General features: G+C 52.0%; 1 protein-coding gene across 3 annotated transcripts in view; it reads right to left on the bottom strand.

The window, feature by feature from the left end:
* Positions 1–20: 20 nt before the first annotated feature.
* The window catches only part of Palm (paralemmin), a 24,761-nt gene continuing 2,712 nt past the window's right edge, over positions 21–22,069 (bottom strand). The window contains exons 1-9 of one of the 3 annotated variants that reach the window (XM_028771698.1): positions 14,431–14,498; positions 13,982–14,033; positions 13,556–13,636; positions 12,923–13,053; positions 10,727–10,877; positions 8,123–8,144; positions 5,710–5,766; positions 4,089–4,220; positions 29–1,872 (exon numbers count right to left, since the gene is read on the bottom strand). In XM_028771698.1, the coding sequence (XP_028627531.1) occupies positions 1,352–1,872; positions 4,089–4,220; positions 5,710–5,766; positions 8,123–8,144; positions 10,727–10,877; positions 12,923–12,984 (945 nt within the window). In that variant the 5' untranslated portion in view covers positions 12,985–13,053; positions 13,556–13,636; positions 13,982–14,033; positions 14,431–14,498 and the 3' untranslated portion in view covers positions 29–1,351. Of the gene's footprint in view, positions 1,873–4,088; positions 4,221–5,709; positions 5,767–8,122; positions 8,145–10,726; positions 10,878–12,922; positions 13,054–13,555; positions 13,637–13,981; positions 14,034–14,430; positions 14,499–22,069 lie in introns of those variants that run through there. The other 2 variants (XM_028771696.1, XM_028771697.1) reach the window with 2 other exon arrangements.

Consider the following 22,069-nt stretch of genomic DNA (forward strand, 5'->3'; position numbering starts at 1 on the left):
CTGCACACGTTTTTTTTTTTTTTTTTTTTTTTTTTTAATTTGTTTCTCTGGGAAAGTCAAGAACATGGGGGTGAAGGGTGGGGCCTCGTCACACGTCAAAAGCAGAAGGGGACAGCAAGGGCACTTCAGCCGAGGCTCAGGGCTTGAGGAACCCAGGCGGACTCAGAGGAGGAGGAAGTAGAGGGGTGCCGTGGCCAAGGCCATGGCTCACCCTCAGGGAAGAGCGCCTCTCCTCCAGGCCACGGGAAGGACAGGACACAGACCCCGTGGCCTCTGCTTGAGCCCCTACTGCAGCTGCGGGTAGTGACGGGCCCCGCAGGTGGTCCTGCGCCCTGCTGCACACCAGGCTGGGGTCCCAAGAAAAGGGACCTAGACCGGGCGTGGTCCCTCGCAGCTGAGTCAGCGCCTGTGTGCAGGGTTATGTCTCTGGGGACCAAAATGGCTACTGCTGTCTGCCCAAAGGTTGGTGACTCCCTGCCAGGCTCCCGTCAGGCCAGGTGGCAGATGGGAGTTCCCTTACTCCCACCAAGGTGTGTGAGGAGCAACCTAAACCTGCCTGGAAACGCTAGGCTTTGCAGTGCTGGCAGACAGACCCACAGACTTCTGGGGTACGGGAGTACATGGGAAACCCAGGACCCTTGTCCAAGCCAACTAGAGAAGAGGGCAGAGGTGACCCCAAAGGTCCCAAAATTAGCACCAGGAAGAAGGGCCCAGTGTGTGCATGGTGGGGGAGGGGTTCTCAGGACAGGGGTGGCTGACCGACAGTGACTCCATCTTGAGGGTGATTATTCCATCCCCAGTGAAGGGCCTCTCTTGTTTTGAGCTCTGCTACTTACTGGAGGGGACCCATTGGTGCCTGTCCTCCACCCTAGGACTTCACGACTTTGAGTCTCCAAAGAAGTATGGCCTCACCCACCTGCCCACATTAGGCCGCTGGCGCCTTGGCCAGGGAGACCCTTTCTGGTCCCCACGGAGACTCCCCAGAAGTAACAATAAGGCACAGACAGGCTGGCCTGGGGCGGCAAGGGGACACCAGGCTGGGACCATGGTGGGCATAAGCCGCCTGTGTAAACCTGCTGTGACCAGGACTGGGGGTCCTCATTCTTAGGGGGGCTGATTTGGGTTGGCCTGTCTCTCACCAAGGGATGACGCACGGCTCAGAGGTTTGGGGTGAGTGTGGAGACGGGCAAAGCACCCCCCCTACCTGTGACTCGAGGTGCATAGGGACCACACACGTGTCTGGGGCCTATGAGGTGGAGGGTGAGGGTGGGCAGGCGCCGGGGAGGGCCGGGCTGTTGGGTTTGAGTGTGGAGCGTAGGACGGGGACCGGGGACTGGGGTGCCCCGATGGCTCACATGACAGAGCAACATCTACAGCGAGGCTTCTTCATGTCAAGATCTTGGGCGTCGCTGGGTGTGGTCGTGGGCCCCATCTGGTTCTCCTCCTTGGTGGCTGGAAGCTCAGCTGCACTGCCGTTGAGTGGTGCAGGCTCCCTTGGGGTGGCCGCATCTTCAATCACCACCAGTTCAGCCTTGATGGTGTCCTGCAGGCCCAGTACCTTCTTGGTCTCTGCTTCATCTTCCACATTCTGATATCCCATGAAGACCATGGTGACTGGGGGCTCCTGACCAGGCTGGATGCCTGGTGGGCCTGACGTGGCCTCTCCTGGTTGAGCCTCAACTCCTGTGATCTCCCTTCTGGATGGTGTGGTTCTAGTGACATCCTCTGCGAGTCCCCGAGGCTCTGCTGGCCCAGCTGTGGACCCCGCCTCGCTCAGTGTGACCTCATCGGCCTTGTGAATGAGTTCATCCACCTCGGAGGAACTTAGAGGCTGGATTCCGTTCTCAGCGATGCCGTCCACAGCATGGACCACTGTGTGGGGACACAAGGAGAGAGTTAGTGGGGCAGGGCTGGGCAGAGCTGGGACGCTGAGGCAGACACCCACCTCGACAGCCAGCTCTTGTGGTACACACCTGTCGTTCCAGCGCTCAAGGAGGCTGAGGTAGGAGGAGTGCCATGCTTTCCCGTTCCAGCTTCCTGGGTGCTGGAACAATAGGCATGCACCATCAGGGCAGCTGTCACATTCTGAGTTATGGGAAGCTAAATAAAGACAATGTGTCCTCACCGAGGGGAACAGCTGTCTACAGCCCCAGAGCACACCTGAACATTAGCTTTGCAAACTCCTCTGGGATCCCAGACTGCAGGGGCGCAGAGAGGGTGGTTCCAGGGATCCAGTCAGGGCTACCACCCCCAGATGTTAGCTTCCCACCCTCTGGAAGAGAGTCCCTATCCCTGGCCTCTTGGTGACACTGGAGGTGCAAAGGGTGGGGTCAAATCTCTCCCAGGGGCCTGGGCCCCTAAAATGAGAATCCAAGCCATCAGTCTCCATGGAAACAGATCTCCTGCTGTTACCAAGCAACCAGGGTCCGGTCTAGCTGGTTCTGGGTCCCCAGAGAGACTGTGCAGAAGTGGGTGGAATGGTCCGGGGTGGAGCCCTGTGGAGCCACTTTGGGAGTGGCACAGTGCAATGGATACCAGCCTTGCTGTCCTTCATAAATGGTCACATCCATCGGGGCCAGCAAGTCCCGCGCCAGTCACACCCGCGATAAGGCGTGTGTTCACACAGAAACATGTCCAGTACTAAACATACACAGCATAGTCCTTCCTCACGCTCTGACACATAAGGAGGAGGTTGTGGTAGATTCATGGGTCTAATGGGGCGGAAGATAGCTCGCTGGAGCGGAGGAAAGCTCGCTGGGGCGGGGGGATAGCTCGTTGGGGCGGGGGGGATAGCTCGTTGGGGTGGGGACTTCCTTTGGGGTAATGCAATGTTTTGCAAGTATGTAAAATTTCTGTACACCAGGGACCAAACCTCATAAATCATCAACTGTAAAAGGAGAATTATATGGTATGTATTTATTTCTTTAAAAGAAGGATGGGGTGGGGACCAATTTGACTTTATGGTTCCTGCTAAAAAAAAAATCCCAGATTAGATATCTAATCTAATAGTATCTAGTTTCCTCAACATCACTTCCCCACAGCTCAGTCACAGAACACCTATAAAACCAGTCAGGAAAGCCAGAAATACCACAGGGGGTGGGAGGGAGGTGGAGGCTTAGGAGTGAAGCCCTGCCTAGAATCCCCCAGTGAGGGACTAGGGGCGTGGCCAGGGGTGGAGCCCTGCCTAGAATCCTCCAGTGAGGGATTAGGGCGTGGCTTAGTTGTTAGCCTTTGCCTAGGAGTCTGATTTCTGTCCCCAGCATCACAGACACATAAAATTAGATCTCCTCTTTTTTTGGTTTTGTTTTGTTTTTTTCGAGACAGGGTTTCTCTGTGTAGCCCTGGCTGTTCTGGAACTCACTCTGTAGACCAGGCTAGCCTCGAACTCAGAAATCCACCTGCCTCTGCCTCCCGAGTGCTGGGATTAAAGGCGTGCGCCACCACCGCCCGGCTAGATCTCCTCTTATACCACCAACATCCCTTCACTTAGGCCACCCACCACTCTCAGGCCACAGTCCCTTCTTCCCTGTAACTCAAAGCCTTTCTCTTTCTTCCTTCCTTTCTTCCTTTCTTTCTTTCTTTCTTTCTTTCTTTCTTTCTTTCTTTCTTTAATTTACTTATTATCTATACAGCATTCTGCTTGCCTGTAGGCCAGAAGAAGGCACCAGATCTTATCATACATGGTTATGAGATACCATGTGGTTGCTGGGAATTGAACTCAAGACCTCTGGACGAGCAGCCAGTGCTCTTAACCTCTGAACCATCTCTCCAGTCCCCACAGCCCTTCTTTCAGTATCCGCCTTCTGCGCACCTCAGGGCCTTTGCTTGCACAAGCTGTGGCTCCTGCCAGGTGCTCTGTTTCCTTCTCTTGGCTATGCAACTGGGGACCTCTGAGAAGCTCCCGTCTCACTTGAACTCTCTGAGAGGTGGGTAAGAGCTTTACAATGGCTGAACCTGCCTCTAGATTTCACCTCAGTGCTCAGCACACAGCCCAAGTTCTGAATGACTGAGCAGGCCAGGAGAAAGGGCTGGGCGGGGCAATCTTGGCTCTGCTGGGTGCTCTTGCAGCAGGCACAGGCGTCTCATACCTTTCGTTTCGTCCTCGTAGACCTTCACGCCCTGAGGGAGTAGGTCCCGGGGGAGCAGTGTGGTGCTGGACAGCACCCTGGTCTCCCCGGTCACCTTGTCCTTCTCCACCGTGATCTCCACCGAGTACATGGCTGATACGAGAGGCACGGGGTTACCCCACGACCCATCTGCCCTCAAGTGCCCCCCGCTGGGCTACGGCCAAGCCAGGAGAGATAGGTAGCGAGGGGCAGAGCCAAGCAGTGATGGCAGTGACTGGCAGTGACACCAGGGACGCTGAGCACGCCCCCTAGATGCAGCCTTCCCCACTCCAGATCCTTCCAAAGCTCTGGATGACAAGGGTTAAGTATGCATCTCGCTCAGAACTTGCAGCCCATGCTAATGTCCCACCCCAGGGCCCCATGTCCTTCCATCTCTGCCCACTGTGTCCTGCTGAGCCACCAGACACTTCCTGGTCCTGAACTCACAGAGATCCACCTGCCTCTGCCTCCTGTATGCTGGACTTAAAGGCGTGGCCAGCATGCCCGGTGAGGTGAATTTTAACAGTAGCTGCCCAGGCACTGATCATGGTCCTGCCCAGAAACCTCTTCATGGAGCTCTGAAAGATGGCAAACCCTAGCAGCCATAATGGCCCTCACACTGAACCCAACTGAGTTCCCAGGACTCTGGCTCAGCCTGTCGTCCATCCCCATGGGCTGGGCCCTCTCACAGTCACCTCCAGAAACATCTAGAACTTTCTATTGCTGACCCACCACCCAGGCTGGGACCCTTATGGTTCCCTGGCCTAGCAGTCTCTTCAGTCCTTGTCTGGTCTGTGTGCAGCTCCGAGAGGTATCCCTGAGTAGGTATCCCTACTTTTCCCAAGGCTGTCCTCCTGGCGGCTCCAGGGCCCTGAGAATCACCCACTCCTTCCCACCGCCCTCTCTCCTTTTCCCAGTACGGTTGATTGAACAGCCACTCACATCCGCCAGAATACCAACTCCTCCTCATTCATGTCTGGCTTCATAAGCATTAGCTGAATGAATAACTGATTGTAAGTTAATCATTTTTCTTAGTACCTACAAACCTACTTACAAGACTGCCTACTCAATTGGGCAGGATGTGTGCATTCTCTATAGAGTCACGGCTTGAAGAGATGAGGGGTGGGAGCCATACCTGCTGTTACTACTGCAGAGATTCTGAACTATGGAACACCCTCTAGACTTCCTGAACTTGAGCTCTGCGAGAAATTCCAGGCTTGCTGTCCTCCTCTCTCTGAGATAGAGTACTTATTAAGCCCTTGTTTGTCTGGGTTTTGGGTACAGAACATGTCAAGTCGTCCTGTGTGAAGTCGGTGTGATGCTGGGACCCCTGGAGCAGGCAGGATGTGACGCAAGCATGGTCAGGCATGTGGGAGCATGTTCAGCCTGTGTGCCACCCCCAGGTCCCCAGACTGAGGTTAGGGATGGAAGCCACAGGGCACTGGGTTAGAGCTGCCATGCTGGGCCCGTCTTCTCAGAGAAGCCTGGGCCAGTCGCAGCAAAGCAAATGGGTTCTGAGGTCACCAGACACCCTGCTAAGGGCAGGTCCAGGTGAACCCCACTCTACAGGACCCAGACAGGGTAGGGAGTGGGGGTGACCCACCTGCTTTCATCATTGTGGGTCCCCCTGGACTCCGCACCGGTGTGGACATACGGTTTTCTGCATGGAGCACAGGGTGGAGAAAGAGACGGAGTCAGAGACAAGATTGCAGGGTCCCCCCAAAACATCCCTCCCTACTGGAGCATGAATCCGGACCCCAATACCTGGTCCACAGACATGGCCAGACCTGCATATGGCCTAAACAACCAGATGTCGCCCCAGAACATGGACTGGAACCCCAGACCCCCAACACATGCATCTATGCCCCTAGATTTCCAACACATTCATCTGTACCCCAGATCCCCAACACATGCAACTGCACCTTTAGACCCCCAACACTTTCTCCTACAGCCCCAGAACCTCAATCCATGGAACTGCACCCTCAGACCCCCAACACGTCATCTGCACCGCAAACCCTTCAGGCTTGTGCCATCGCCTGGGCCCCTAGACCCCCCGACGGCCAGCCCAGCTCAGCCCCACTCCTCATCATTCAGCCCGAAATGATGTTCACAGGGTCCCCCAGAGGCCTGTGTGGATTTCCTTTTAGTTATTAATTTTTAATTCTACAGCAAGACTAGGGGACACTCCCTATGAATAATTAACAGCAAAGCAGGTCAGAGCGTCCTAGGCCTGTATTGACAGTTGCACTAGGCAGAAACACATGCTAAAAAGTGATCTCACAAACCAGAGAGCTGAGACCGGCGTGGTGGCACACACCTTTGATCCCAACCCCAGGAATTGGGAGGTAGGTGCAGGAGGATCAGGACTCAGGGTCATCTTCGGCTACAGTGAGCTTGAGGCTCACTAGCCTGGGCTACAGGAGACTTGTTTGTTTGCTTGTTTTTGTTTTTCCAAGACAGGGTTTCTCTGCATAGCCCTGGCTATCCTGGAACTAACTCTCTCTGTTATCAGGCTAGACTTAGAGATTCATCTGCCTCTGCCTCCTGGGATTAAAGGTATGTGCCAATCTGCATGGCTGAGACTCTGATGTTTTTATTTTATTTTTGTTTTTTCGAGACAGGGTTTCTCTGTGTAGCCCTGGCTGTCCTCGTAGTCAGAAATCTGCCGGCTCTGCCTCCCAAGTGCTGGGATTAAAGGCGTGCGCCACCACCGCCTGGCAAACACTCTGATTTTAAAAACTGTATTTATGGGGCTCATGGTTATGAGCACTTGCTGCAAAGGACCTGGGTTTGGTTTCCGGCACCCCCATGGAGGTTCACTACCTTGTCAGGCACCAGCACGCCTGGTATGGACATACATGAAGGCAAAACATACACATGACAATAATAAAGAGAAATCTAAGGAAGATTTTTAAAAGTATATTCATACATAAGACATATATAGGGATTATATATTTTTTTAAAGATTTATTTATTTATGTTACATATACAGTGATACCATTACAGATGGTTGTGAAACACCATGTGGTTGCTGGGAATTGAACTCAGGACCTCTGGAAGAGGGGTCAGTGCTCTTAACCACTGAGCCATCTCTCCAGTCCTATTTTTTTTTTTTTAAGGCAGTGTTTCTCTGTGTAGCCCAGGCTGTCCTACAACTTGATATGTAGACTAGACTTGAAAGCAGAGATTGACACTCGGGGGGCAGAGGCAGGCGGATTTCTGAGTTCGAGGCCAGCCTGGTCTACAGAGTGAGTTCCAGGACAGACAGGGCTACACAGAGAAACCCTGTCTTGAAAAAAACAAAAACAAACAAACAAAAACCGAAAGCAGAGATCCACCTGCCTCTGCCTCCAAGTGCTGGGATGAGGCGTGTGCCACCACTGCCCGGCCATCTCTCCATTTGTTTAGATGTGTGTACTTATTCATGGGGACTTGTACACACGTGCACATGTGTGTACAGAAGCCCACAGTCGACACCCGTGTCATCCTCAATTGCTCTCCACCTTGCGGGGAGTTTCTTAAGTGTGTTATATTTTAGTTAGGTGTGTATGTGTGTACATGTACATGCAAATGCTCATGGACTCCGCCCCCCTGGAGCTGGAGTAACAGGTAGCTTCAAGCTGCCTGACATGGGTGCTGGGAACTGAACTCGGGTTCTCTGGAGGAGCAGCATGCATGCTTGATCACCTCCCAACCCTGCCTGTTTCTCACTGAACCTGAAGCTCACAGACTGGACTGAGCTAGCCTGCCAGTGAGCTCAGCTTCCTCCCACCATGCCCTCCTCGGCACTGGGATGACAGGGGTGACATTTTACAGATGTTAAGCCAAGGCCAGTTGGCAGGGGACAATGACACAGAGAGTGGATGTGGATTGGCCAGCCAAGGGCACTCCTGGTCTCCACCACCTCAACCTGATCCATAAAAGTGTGCTGACTGAGACCTCTTCACCCTCACCCGCCATCCCACCTCTTGCCACGAGAGGGCACCAAAGGCCGCACGTCCGGGCTGGAGGCTTACCTTTTGGGGTGCCCAATGGAGTCTGCAAAAAAAGAGGGAAAAGATTAGAACAGTCCACTCAGTCTCCTCCACAGCCCTAAGCTCCCTTCTCGGCCAGAGAATGAGGCCGTTGGCCCAGCCTGACAGCCTTGGAGGGACAGGCTTAGCCCCTAACAGTGGGTTTCCAGCAAAAACTGTCAATTTGTGCTGGAGAACTCCTGTTCAACTTTCAAAACCTACACCCTCTGGGAAGCTTGCCAACCCTCCTCATGACCCTAGATGCTTTGGGGGAAGAGTGGGTCTCCCAGTGCCCAGAAATTCCCTGAGAATAGGTCTGGTCCCCTTCCTAGCTGACAGTGCTCCTGTGCCAACAGGCTGGAGCCTGCACTCGGATCAACATTTTGGTCTCACACAAACTAGAGTAGCATACACCAGAGAAGGGCTGGCCCAGCTCTCCGTAACAGTAGTAGAGCTTTACCAGTGTCCACAGCACACTGAGTTCATCTCCAACCCAGCCCTTAAAGATCTCCCTCCTGTCAGCTATGTGGCCTGGAGTCAGACCCTTAACCTCTCTGGCCTTGGGTTTGGTTCTTTCTCCATCACACAAAGGTGTTTAAAAAGTATTTATAGGTAGGTATGGTATCTTTTTGTTTGTTTGTTTGTTTGTTTGTTTTTTGGATTTTTTGAGACAGGGTTTCTCTGTGTAGCCCTGGCTGTCCTGGAACTCACTCTGTAGACCAGGCTGGCCTCGAACTCAGAAATCCACCTGCCTCTGCCTCCCAAGCGCTGGGAGTAAAGGCATGCACCACCACCGCATAGGTATGGTATCTTAAACCTTTAATCCAAAACTCAGGAGGCAGAGGCAGCAGGATCTCTGTGGGTTTGAGGTCAGCCTCGGCTAAATAGTGAGATGCTGTCTCAAAAAACAAAACAAAACCCAGATTGCTTATTATAATTATGTTGGAGAAGCAGTGTGTCCTGGCTACAGATGGGCAAATTATTCCCACCAGAAAGGTATGTACATTGTGGTTATTTAGTTCATGAACACGTACACAGGAGATGTTCAATAAAACACAGACTCAACAGGGCCGCGAGGCAGCCCAGTCCTAAAGCTATGCCAGACAAGCAGCAGGGTCTGAGTTCTGTTCCCCGCAGCCACGCCTGCAAAACCCATAAGGGAAGGCAGAGACAGGAGGATCCTCAGAGCTTCTGGCTGAACAGGTTTAATGGAAGAACTTGTCTCAAAAATAAAATGATAAATAAGTAATAAATGAAAGAAGTTGGGTGAGGCTGGAGAGATGGCTCACAGCCTAAGAGCACTGGCTGCTTCCACAGAGAACTCAATTCCAGTTCCCAGCACCCACACAGCAGCTCACAATCGCCTGTAACTCTGGTTCCAAGGGATATGGCGCCCCCTTCTGGCCTCCATGAACACTGCACTCATGTGCTCACACACACAGACACATATAAACAGATTTATTTTAATTTAAAATAAATCTTTTGCCGGGCAGTGGTGGCGCACGCCTTTAATCCCAGCACTTGGGAGGCAGAGGCAGGTGGATTTCTGAGTTCGAGGCCAGCCTGGTCTACAGAGTGAGTTCCAGGACAGCCAGGGCTACACAGAGAAACCCTGTCTTGAGGAACAAAAAAAAAAAAAAAAGAAAAAAAAAAGAAAAAAAAGAAAAAAAAAACTAATAACGTGGAGATCAACTGAGGCAGACACATCACATCACCCTGTGGCCTCTGCATACATTGTACCCATGTGTTCACATATATTTTACATATGCAAACACAGATATACACACATGCACATACACAAATACACACACACTGACCCCCCTCCCCACAAATATATAAAAAGCAGCATGAACAAACAATTGGATGTAGCAGCACAGACTTGCTGACGCTGGTAAAGGAAGGGCCTGAGTTCTATGCCAACCCAAGCCAGCATGTATACAGTGAGATCCCATCTCAAAAGATCCAAAATGTAGGTGAGCAAGATGGTGGCTCATGAGGCAAAGACACTTGCTGCCAAGCCTGAAGACCAGAGTTCAATCCCTGGGACCCACATAAAGACTAAAAGGGAAGAACGGACCGTTAGAGGGGTCCTCTATCCTGCATGGTATGTATATGTATCCACAGTACTGTAAGCAAATAAGTAATTCAAAGTAAGAATGCTTCGAGGCTAGCCTGGCCTACAGAGCAAGTTCTAGGCATGCAGGGCTACACACAGGAAAGCCTGTCTTAAAACAAAACAAATATTAGGCTAACTTTTTTTTTATTAGGCTAAGATGTGGATCAGGGGGCTGTCTAACATGCTTCAGGTCCTAGGTTCAATGCACAATACTCCTCCCAAAAGAAAGAAAATAAGAAAAAACTGAGAAAAAATAAAAAATAAAATTAAAAAAAGCAAAGAAAAGTCTGAGGGTGGAGTCCATCTGGGGCTAAGGCCTGACTGTCCAGTAACTCATTGGACTGTAACTGCCGACAGGCACAGAAGCCGCCTCCACATACAGGAAACGGAAGCTCAGAGAGGTCAAGCAATCCCTCTCAGGTTGCACAGCCTCCACTGTTGTGCACTGAGAAGGGTTGCTGTGGCTCAGGGTCTCTTTGGGAGTCTCTTACCTGCCGAGCGTTCACTGTGGTTTCTGACTTTTGCTCCTCCTTGGCTGGACTTGTGGACTGGGACCGGACTGGGCTGGGGGCTGCTGAGTTCTCCTTTGGGGCATCTGGGGCTGGCTCTCCAAACTCCAGGACATCAATTTCTTTCTCGAGCCTGTACAGGGTAAGAGTGCTCACACGGGGCTCCCGCAAATTTAGTTTCTGTTTTTGTTTTTTTCTTTCCCCAAGACGGGGTTTCTCTTTATAGCCTTGGCTGTCCTGGAACTTACCACGCAGACCAGGCTAGCCTCGGCCTGGGAGATCTGCCATCTCTGCCTCCCAAGTACTGGGGTGAGGGGTGGGCACCCAAATGCTCAGTTCAGACTTAACTTCCTCTCTTCTTATGTATTACCACACAGTGTCTGTGTGTGCACACATGCCACCATGCGCTGTGGAGGACACCATGTGCATTCTGGGGATCAAACTCAGGTTGTCAGCTCAGCAGTGAGCACTGAGCCACCCTGCCCAGCCTACATCTTGGTGTTTTATGGTATAGTCTTGCTGTGTGGCCCTGGCCAGCCTGCGGCTCACTCAGGCAGCAAACAGCAGGGCTGGGATCCACCCAGGGCTGAGTCTGCTTCAAACAAACTCCCCCGTCTCTGTTCTCCCACTCAAAACTGACGGGAAGTGTCAGCGTTGTAGGGATAATGGAAAAATATGTGTCACTGTCACAAGCATCAGAAGACTTCAGTTCAAACAACCCCCCCAAAAAACAATGAGGGCAGAGCCAGGCAGCGGTAGCACGCCCAGTGTTGGGCAGGATGCGTGAGGCAGGAGGGAAGCAGCCAGTTTTAGGTCAATCTGAGCTGATCCAGGTTCAAAAAAGCAAAAGTAACAAAAAAAAAAAAAAAAACAAAAACAAAAAAAAACAAACAGCTGGAGATCTCTCAGTGGTTAAGAGCACTGACTGCACTTCTTAGAGGTCCTGAGTTCAATTCACAGCAACCACACGGTGGCTCACAGCCATCTGTAATGGGATCTGATGCCCTCTTCTGGTGTGTCTGAAGATACCTACAGTGTACTCACATAAAATAAGCAAATAAAAAATAAGAATTTAGCCGGGTGGTGGTGGCGCACACCTTTAATCCCAGCACTTGGGAGGCAGAGGCAGGCGGATTTCTGAGTTCGAGGCCAGCCTGGTCTACAGAGTGAGGTCCAGGACGGCCAGGGCTACACAGAGAAACCCTGTCTCAAAAAAAAACAAAAAACAAAAAACCCCCAAAAATAAGAATTTTAAAAAAGAGGCAGGATGAAGGCAGTCAGGGGCTAGGGGTGTGACCAGAGAGTGGTGCCCCGCCTACAAGCCCCAATTGAGGGGGTTGTGGGTGTTGTCAGGGTAGAGCCTCTCCTTAGAATTCTCCAGTGAGGGGCTGGGGACCTGGTCAGTGGTGAGCCTAGGCCGAAGTCCTTAGTTCTACCAGCAAGACAAAAACCAAAACAAAACCTCAGGAAACATTCAAAGGGATCCCTGACTGGTTCATAGGCAGGAGAACAGAAGCCTGGGAGGCTGTTGGTTGCTCTTAGCTTTCACATGCAGGAGAGCCCCGAGTGCTTTAACTGCTCTACCTGGACAGGGAAATCGTGGCTAACCCCACAGACAGAGCCCCAGGGCTTCTCGTGACTCAGAGGACCCTCACATGGGGGTCGTTTCCTTGCTTGCAGGCACTGTTAGTCACTTCCTGCTATGTCAGCCTCTCTTCTCCAAGGCAGACCCCTACGAGTCCCTGTTGGAAACACTTGCGTTTTGTTCCAGCCCCCACAGGAAGGCTATGCTCCCTGTCCTGTCCCCTCTACAGCTTCCTGTAAGCCCAGCTGCCTCTGGTCTCTATTAGAGCTGCAAAGGCCAGTTGGGCTGACGCCAGGGAGCCCCTCAGGGAAGCTGGTGATGGTACCTCCCTTCCTCGGGGACTTCTGCCTGGCAGGCCTCACACCTGCCCCTGTGTTGGGATGTCACAGGAGGAAGCCCAAGACAAAGTCTCCCTCACAGTCCACACTGGTTGAAGCTGGAGGCTGGGCAATGTGTGATCCTCTCTGAGGCACATGGAAAGGTCTACACTGTGACACCTGCCCATTCCTGATGGGGGTCCCCAGAAGTGTCCCCAGAACCGCCCACCTGGACTCCCCTGTCACCTGGACAGGCCCCTTTCCCCCAATGCTCACCTGGTGATGGACTCCTCCAGGCCCCGGGCTTTCTGTTCATCCTCCTGCATCTGTTTCCTCATGTCCTCATTGCCCTCCGAGGCTGAGGATGGTGTCCCCTCCAGCAGCCAGCGTTCTCGAAGTGCCTTGGACTAAGGTGGCAGGGAAGCGGCTCAGAATTGAGGTAGTTATGGTTGGGTAGGTCAAGGTTAGAATCAGGACTCAGGTCAAGATCAGAATTATGAATGGGGGTCATTGTCAAGGGTTGAAGCCAGTCTGGAGGTCACAGCTGAAGCTACAGTGATCTTAGCCCCATCCCAAGGTCACACATGCCAGTAGTCCCATATAGGCCCCGCATGAACTTCACAGATTCACCTTAGAGAAACAGCCTGCATAGGTCTGGGTCCATCCCAAATACCAGGGCTCAAATGGGTTCATGGAGCCCAAAGTGTCCCTCAGGCCCCGCCCACAAGCCCCACCCTCAGGCCTTGCCCACAAATCTCCACACTAGGTCATGCCTATAGGCCTGCCCACCGACCTCACCCACAGGATCCACCCCCTACCCCCCACCCCACCCGCCTCGCACCCTCCACCGCACCCTACCACCCCCACCCCCCACCCCACCCCCGCCCCGCACCCTCCACCGCACCCTACCTTCAGGTACTGCAGCTGTCTTCGGTCATCTTCCAGTTGTCTCCGCTTGCTCTCAATCTCTGCCTGCTTCCGACGCTTCTCCTGCGGGTGCAGACCAGGTCAGGACAGCCAGGGTCCCCAGGACCACAACCACCCCTGTGTGACCCAGGAGACCTGTACCCAACAGAGCCAGGTCACCCGGACATGGGAGCATTTGCAGACTGTGAGCTTGGGTTGTGACAAACGCCAGTCTCAGTTTCCCCACCTGTTCCCAAGGGAACCAAAGGTCATGTGAAAAGAGGACCTCTATCTTCATTTCTGGGAACCCTAGAGAACGCTCCGCTAGCTGCGTCCAAGTTCTGAAGCCTAGACTGTGCATCAGGAATCCTGAGACCTCATCCTGCCCAACCTACTCAGGACCCCAGGTCCGAGGAGGGAGGAACTCACAGCGATGGCTTGAAGCCGCTCCTGCTGGGACGAAGTGTCTGTCGCCAGGACCCTGCATAGAGGAGACAAAGTCAGATCCTTTACTGTGCAGCAGATGCAACCACCCCTACCCCTAGATTCCCTATCAGAGGGCTCTCTGGCTCTCTCTGGGATGGAGATAGGAAAAGGGGGCATTAGGTTTGGTCCATGAAAGAACACAGGAGTTCACTAGGCCGCAAAATTAAAGAGGGGTGTCACCTCCAAAGACAGCCTAGAGGACATGTCAAAATGATTTCCAGGGACCCTCCCATTAACCAAATCAGGCTCAGGGAGGATCAAGGACTCCCATCCCCCATTTGACCTTGCAAAGTAAACAACAGAATGGTAGGACCTCAAAGCGGCCCAAGATAACAGAGAGAGTTTCCCCAGAACAGTCCGCAAAGTGCCCGCAAAGCCAAGATCATCTCCACCTTGTTCTTGGGACAGCTGGCCAAAAGGGTTAGGCTCAGACACCGCACCCAGCTCCCCGACTTTCCTGACGACTTATCTCCATAGACTGAAATTACAGCCATGTTCAACACCCTTGGCCTGGAGTGAAGTTTCCCAGAACCCCTGCATAAGGCTTCTCTATACCCCTCTGGGCCTCAGCTTCCCCATCTGTGCAACTCAGGAGCAGGAGACACATCTAAGTCTGAGCTAGCCTAGCATTCGAGCAGGGCGGCGGTCCTGCAACCCCCACCAGCGAACTGCCTCCACCCAAGTCCATCCAGACAACCTGGAGCCAGCGACATCTCCCCACTGCCAGCTCTTGGGTTTAGTTTCCTGACCTCACTACGGCCTGTGAAGTGACCTGGCTCCCACGCCCTGGCAGGCGACCCCGGACAGTTGCTCCCTTCCTGGCAGGAAACACCTTCCCTCTCAGCACCTCCCTGGGGCCTGGTAGAGTGAAACCACACTGATTTATCTATTTTTACAGGCCTGGGAATGGAATCCAGGAACTTTTACCTGATAACCAGGGTCTTTACACCTGACCACGCCCCCAGCTCATCATTAGGGGATTCTTAGGGGTGGGTTGTGTCCATCTCTGGCCACACCTCCAGCCCCCTTGCAAAGGGATTTTAGGCAGGGATTCAATCTCTGACCACGCCCCCAGCCCTAATTTTTGCTTTGTGTGCGTGTACACATGCAGACATCTAGGTGTGGAAGGCAGAGGCCAATCTTGGGTGTTAGTCCTCAGTTACTACCCAGCTTGATTTTTTAAGACAGTTTGTCACTGGCGAGGAGGTTGCTGATGAGGTCAGGCTGGCTGGTCAGGGAGCTCAAGGGATGCACCTGTCGCCCACTCTCCCATTACTGGGGTCACAAGCACAGGCCACTACATGGCCATACCTGGCTTGAATGTGGGTGCTGGGATTAAACTCGGGTCCTAGTGTATAGGCAACACGACCGACTGAAGTACTTCCACTGCCCCTCACCGTTAGAGCGAGATAGGGTCTCATTGAGCTGCCCACACTAGTCTGAAGCATGCAATCCTCCTGCCTCAGCCTTCCAAATCCCTGAGTTACCTGGGTTAGCTTTGTCTTTTCCTGTCTTCCCTTTGTCCAAGTAAGGCTGGCTTCCACAGTTGGTTTTGGGAAAGGCTGGGCCCAGCTTGGCTTTGAGGACTTTACAGGGTTCATGGGAGCAGTACTTCCTTGGCTACATTCCTCCTATGAGGCCCAAATGTCCTGGCCCAAGCCAGGCTTTTACTGTCCCCTCCCACTTCTCTGTCTCCCAGCTACCCCTCTATACCCAACAAACCCAAACTACCTTCTCATAGCAGTTAGTCAGACCCGCCTCTCTCCATCACTCATCCCAGTGAGCTGCCCGTGTCTGGTGTAGCCTGACCCATATCTACCTGCTTGTGTCCCAGCCCTCCCCTGTCCTGTCCCCCACCCCCTCCCCCGTCCTGTCCCCCACCCCCTCCCCTGTCCGTCCCCCACCTTAGTCTATTCCACTGAGAGGCAGGTCGCTCCCACTCAGGCCCTTTGCATTTCCTGGGAGCCACCTGCTGAGTTCTCTCAAGGCGGAAGGCTGTGTGCAGAGGGGGGGTAGACACAGAGGATTCCCTCCGCTTTCTAGAAAGAGCGCAGAGGTCAAGCCACCCAGGGCCCAAGAGTGGTGGCACATTTACATCTCTAAACCTGGCACCGGGAGGCTGCAGCCAGCTATGTAGCTAGTTCCCAGCCAGCTAGAGCTTCATAGTTTAAAAATAAAATCGAGTAAGATTAAAGACCCTGGGGGGGGGGGGGAAGGGCCACGCTGAAACTACCCACCCAGTGTACAATCTCCCCCACCGAAGAGTCAGGAGGCCATAGGCCGGACACAGGGACAGCTGTGTAGCCGGTGGGCGGGTGAGACAACAAAGTCGTCAGTGTCCTCAGATGCACGGCCTGTCCCCAGTCCAGAGCGGATGAAAGTCAGGCGGACATAGCCAGCCGGCATAGAGACAATGTTCTCAGTCGTCCCAAGAAGACAACTTCCATTCCTCGGTCTCTTCCATTCCCATATTGTCGCTGCGTGGTCACAAGTACAGGCGCGCAGCTGAGCCTCTCCCGCGCTCCTCCCCACCCCCGGGCGCCACTGCCATGATGGATGGTGGGCCCGCGGGAGGCGGTTGCCCCGGCAACCTCGCTGTCCCCATGGCAACGCGAGGCCCAGTGTGTGGAGGTGGGGCCTGCGCTGAGCATCCACCCCCGGCCCAGTTCTGAGGGGCTGCGAGACTTCCACTAGCTCTGAGGGGGCGGGGAGAGGGCGTTTTTCTCCTATTTTGGTTTTTGGTGTGCCACACACCTCCCTAGAAAGGGTCTGGACCAGGCAGTGAAGGTTAAGAGGGAAGAAATATGCAAATCATTAAGCCCAAGTCATATCTAGCAGCCCATGCCTGTGATTTCAGTAATAGAGAGACTGAGGCAGGAGGATCGTGAGCTCAAAGCCAGCATGGAAAACTTGTTGAGACCTGGTCTCAAAACAGAGAGTAAAGAGAGACTTTGGTGCTGAGGTAGAGACGGTGGGAATTGCCCCAAACACGCAAGAGGCCGCGGGTCATCCCAGCACTTGGGAGGATGGGGTTCAGGAGAACGAGTTCGAGTCCGCCCCTCATTACATAGTGAATCTGAGAGCAGCCTGGGCTATGCGGGACTCTAACTCCAAAAATAAAAATAAGTGGGGACATGGTGGCAAAAGCTTTTAATCCCAGCACTCCAGAGGCAGACAAACCTCTGAGCTCCAGGCCAGCCTGGTCTACAGAGCAAGTTCTGTAACAGAGAAATATTGGCTCAAAAAAGAAAGAAAGAAAGAACAAAAGAAACAAAGAAAGAAAGAAGAAAAAAATTGCATTTATTTTATATGCTTATGTGCTTATTTTATTTAATATGCTTATTTTATTTAATACACTTATATGCTGATATCCATAGTGGCTGGTGCCTGTCACCTCTGTGTTTGGGAAGCTAAGGAGACTTTGAGTAAGCTTGAGGCCAGCCTGGGCTACATAGACACTGAGAGATGCGCCCGTGGAATGACCTTCTGGATTGGGGCAGGAGCTGGGAAACACCAAATACAAGCCACATCTCCATAGGTCTTGCATACACATGGAAAACACTGACTTAATGAGACAGAAGGCGTGTCGCTGGCTGTGTGTTCCCAGCCAGGTGACTTGTAGTCTCTGAACCTGTTCTGGTGCCTCTGGAGACAGTGGACACCAGCTCGGAGCACCCCATGCCCACTCAGCCTGCCGCTCAAAGAGTGGCACCCTCTGGGGATTATTTTCCGGCACCTAGTGGGGATCTGGGCTCCTTTGCTGCTGTGTGTGGGTGGCTGAAGACCGGGGAGGGCGTCATCTCCCAGTTCCTGAGATAATTCAGCTCCAGATGAGATAATGGGAAGCCAGTGACAGCCCGACCCAAGCCTTGGCTTCCAGTTTTGTTTTTGCAAGGCCCAGAGAGGTTATGCAACAGGCCCAAGGTCACCCAGCGGACAGGGCGGCCCTGGCAGGGATAGGGGTTGGGGAGGGGCACTGGGGGCGTTGACCATGCTTCTCCTGCCACAGCCTGGGCAGCTCCAGTGTCCGGCAGGACACCAATGGGAGGGGTCAAGCTGGTCAGGCGTGGAGCCCGGCGCCCAGAACATTCCTGCAGCTAAATGAAGGGAAAGTGCTGATGGCAACCTTGGCCAGGGGGGAAGGGGGTGGTATGGGGGGTGTGTGGAGACTGACAGGGCAGCCCTTCCCCCAGAAGGGCTCCAGACTTCTCCAGAATGGGGCTGTCCAATCCACCTGTTTGGTGCCCCCTCTCTCGGAGTATCCTGTGTCTCCTGGGCTCTTAGTGTTTGACTCCTTTCAGACCCCGCCCACCCCCGGCGTTTTCATCTGGCTCTAAGCCCTAACCTAACCCTACCCCTCAGGCTGGCTTTCCCTCTCTTCATCAGCGTCAGTCTTTTCATCCCCAGCTAAACTGAGCATAGCCTCTTCCCACCGGGAGTCCTCCAGGGAGTCTCCTGCTATCCCAACCCACCACTCCGTGCAGCCTCAAGCCAGAGGGGAGACTCAGTCACTGCCAGCAGGGCAGGCCCAGGCCAAGGGAACAGAGACTTTGGCCACGAATCTGGGGTTGGATGAAAAGCCGGACCCTGCCCTGGATCCTCACAGGTGAATGAGAAGTCATATTCTAATGCAGAGACCAGTTTCCACAGACACACCCCCCAATGACTCTTCCAGTAGCAATCCTCAAACATCTGGGACCTGCTATGACCCCAGGACCTTGGTACTTGCCATTCTGCCACTTGGTGCAGTCTCCCCCAGATCTCCTCACCAGGCCTCCCCGTCCATCTTAATTCTCACTCCTTAGCCTTAACCTCTGTGACTCATGCCGACCCTTCATTCTTTTCTGTACCCCACAGAACAAAAAGAACAAAGCTCCAACATGTGTCACAGCACGGAGAGATGGCAGAGCCACAGTGTGGGACTCGGTAACAGCAAATGTCCACAACAGGGCAATCCAGAGATCGGAAACGGATTCAGGGGTGCTGCCCACGTGGGCATGGGGTGACTGCTGCTGGGTGTGGAGTTCATTTTGAGGTGATGGGGTGTTCTAGAGCAGTGGTTCTCAGCCTGCCACTGCAACACTTTCATACTGCCCCTCACGTTGGGTGCGGGCGGGGTGACCCAACCACAGTGTTGTTTCAGGGCTACGTCATAACTGTCATTTTACTATTGTTAGGGATGTGATGTGAGCGTCTGTGTGGTTGTGGGGTTGTGACCCACGGGTGGAGAAGCACTCTTGGCGAGAGCTAGATACAGGCTATGGTTGTATACACTGCATCTGTACGTTAATGTCCCTTTATGGGAAATGGAAGGGATCAAGTCTCAACACAGAATGCATTTGGTTCAGGTATATACAGAAAGCCGTCGTTTCTCTGTGACAGGAGGCTGAGGCTGTGTGTGCGTGTCTGTGTGTGTCCCAGGCTAATCCATCTCACGGGGGTGGGGGAAAGAGATTCAGATTTAGAGGTTTTTAGACTTCCAGCCCAGAAATTCAGTTCAGATTAAAAACCACTTTTGGAACCAAGTAGAGGGCTCAGTGGGCAAAGGAGCTTGCTGTTAAGCCTGGCAACATGAGTTCGAGCCCCAGGACCCACAGAAAACAGACTCCTGAAAACTGTCCTCTAACTTCTGCTCATGGACTGTGTCACCCATGCCCATTCCAGACACAAAAATAAAATGCAACTAAAAAATGCTTTCAGGAAGCTGAGAAAGGGTTCTGTGACCAGAGCACCAGCTGCTCCTCCAGAGGACCCGGGCTCAGTCTCAGCACCCACATGGCAGCTCACAGCATCGGTAACTCCAGACACAGGATCCAAGGTACTATTCTGGCTTCCAGCATCAGCATCATGTGCACAGCACTCATGTACATGTGCACACACACACACAGAGACACAGACACATACACAGATACACAGATACATACACATAGACATACACACACAGACACACACAGATATATATACACATGCACACACACAGAGATACACACAGACATACACAGACACACACACAGAGAGACACACAGACAGACACATACAGACACACACAGAGACATACACATAGACATATACACAGACACACACAGAGACACACACACATACATTTATTGTTTAGACTTGATTATTTTAGTCATATGAGTATTTTGCTTACGAGTCTGTGTACCATGTACACACAGTGCCCTCAGAGGTCAGAGAGGGTGTTAGGCCCCCTGGAACTGAAGTTATAGACAGTTGTAAGCTACCATGTGGGTGCTGGGTCCTCTGCAAGAGCAGCCAGTGCTCCTAACTGCTGAGCTGCCTCTCCAGACCCATACATACACACATACATACACATACACACATACATACATACACACATACATATATACACACATACATACACATATACATACACACACACACACATACACATATACATACACACATACATACACACACATACACACATACATACACACATACATACATACTTACATACACATACATACATACACACATACATACACACACATACACACATGCATACACATATACATACATACACACATACACACACATGCACACATACACACATACATACATATACACATACACACACATATATACACACATACATACATACACGTACATACATACACATACATACATACATGTACATACATACACATACATACATACACACATACATATATACATACACACATATATACATACATATATACATACATCTGCATGGATTGGATATATGATTCAGCAATTAAGAGCTCTGGCTGCTCTTCCAGAGGATTCAGGTTCGATTCCCAGCAACCACATGGCCACCCCTCTCTGTAACTCCAGTTCCAGGGGATCCAGACACACATGCAGGCAAAATAACAATTCACATAAAATAAAAACAAATAAATCATTTTTTAAAAATCTGCATGATAGTGGACTTCTTTAATCCCAGCCCTTGAGAGGCAGGGGCTGGTGGAGCTCTGTGAGTTCCAGCCCGCTAGGGATACACCATAAGACTTTCCCTCAAAAAACAAAACAAAAACCACATACAAACAAAACATGAACAACTCCTTTGAATAGGAGGTTGTGGAGAAGGGCTGACGTGACTGTGATGGTTAGTATTGTCAGCCCGATAGTATCTAGAATCAACAAGACATGCTTCCACTGACTGAGCGGAAGTCTCTACCCCTGGTTAACAGAGTGGGAAGACCCGCCCTGACTTAAAAAAGTCAGAAAGCTGAGGCAGGAGGATTATGAAATTGAGGTTGATGCATAAAGAACAACCAGAAAACAGCAAGGACAAGGCCGGTGAGAAGGCTCATGAGGTAAAGGTGCTTACTGTGAAGCCTGAGGCCTGGGTTCAAATCCTAGGACCCACATGTTGGACAGACAGAATGACCTGCAAGCCCTTTAACCTCCATACATGTGTCATGCCCCCACAATAATAAATAACAAACTAAAAACACAACGACAAAAATCTCTAACATTCCTTTTTAAAAAAAAAAAAGATTTATTTATTTTACTTATGAGTACACTATAGCTGTCTTCAGACACACCAGAAGAAGGCATCAAATCTCATTATGGGTGGTTATGAGCCACCATGTGGTTGCTGGGATTTGAACTCAGGACCTCTGGAAGGGCAGTCAGTGCTCTTAACCACTGAGCCATCTCTCCAGCCCCAACAGAAATCTCTAAATGAATAAGTTATACTCACATTTCTCCGGCCATCTTCCCTCTTCTGAGGCTGGCCGGCTGATTCCTTCGTTAAAAACCCACATTTAGGGGATTATTGAGATGGCTGTAGGAGGGCTTGCTGCCAAGCCTGAGTTCAATCCCCAGAACCCACATGGTGGAGGGCGAGAATGGACTCCTGAAATTCAGACTCTCTCACTTGCTTACCTGCCCACACACTCTCCCATACTCCACACAAACAATTATTATTTTAAAAAACCTCACATTTCAAACTAAATTCCCTTATACTGTAGAAAACCATTACAGTTACCCAGACAGACACACTCAGCTAGCATATGAAGGTAC

The sequence above is a fragment of the Grammomys surdaster genome, unplaced genomic scaffold (genome assembly GCF_004785775.1).
Source record: "Grammomys surdaster isolate TR1022 unplaced genomic scaffold, NIH_TR_1.0 209, whole genome shotgun sequence".
Classification (NCBI taxonomy): Eukaryota; Metazoa; Chordata; class Mammalia; order Rodentia; family Muridae; genus Grammomys; species Grammomys surdaster.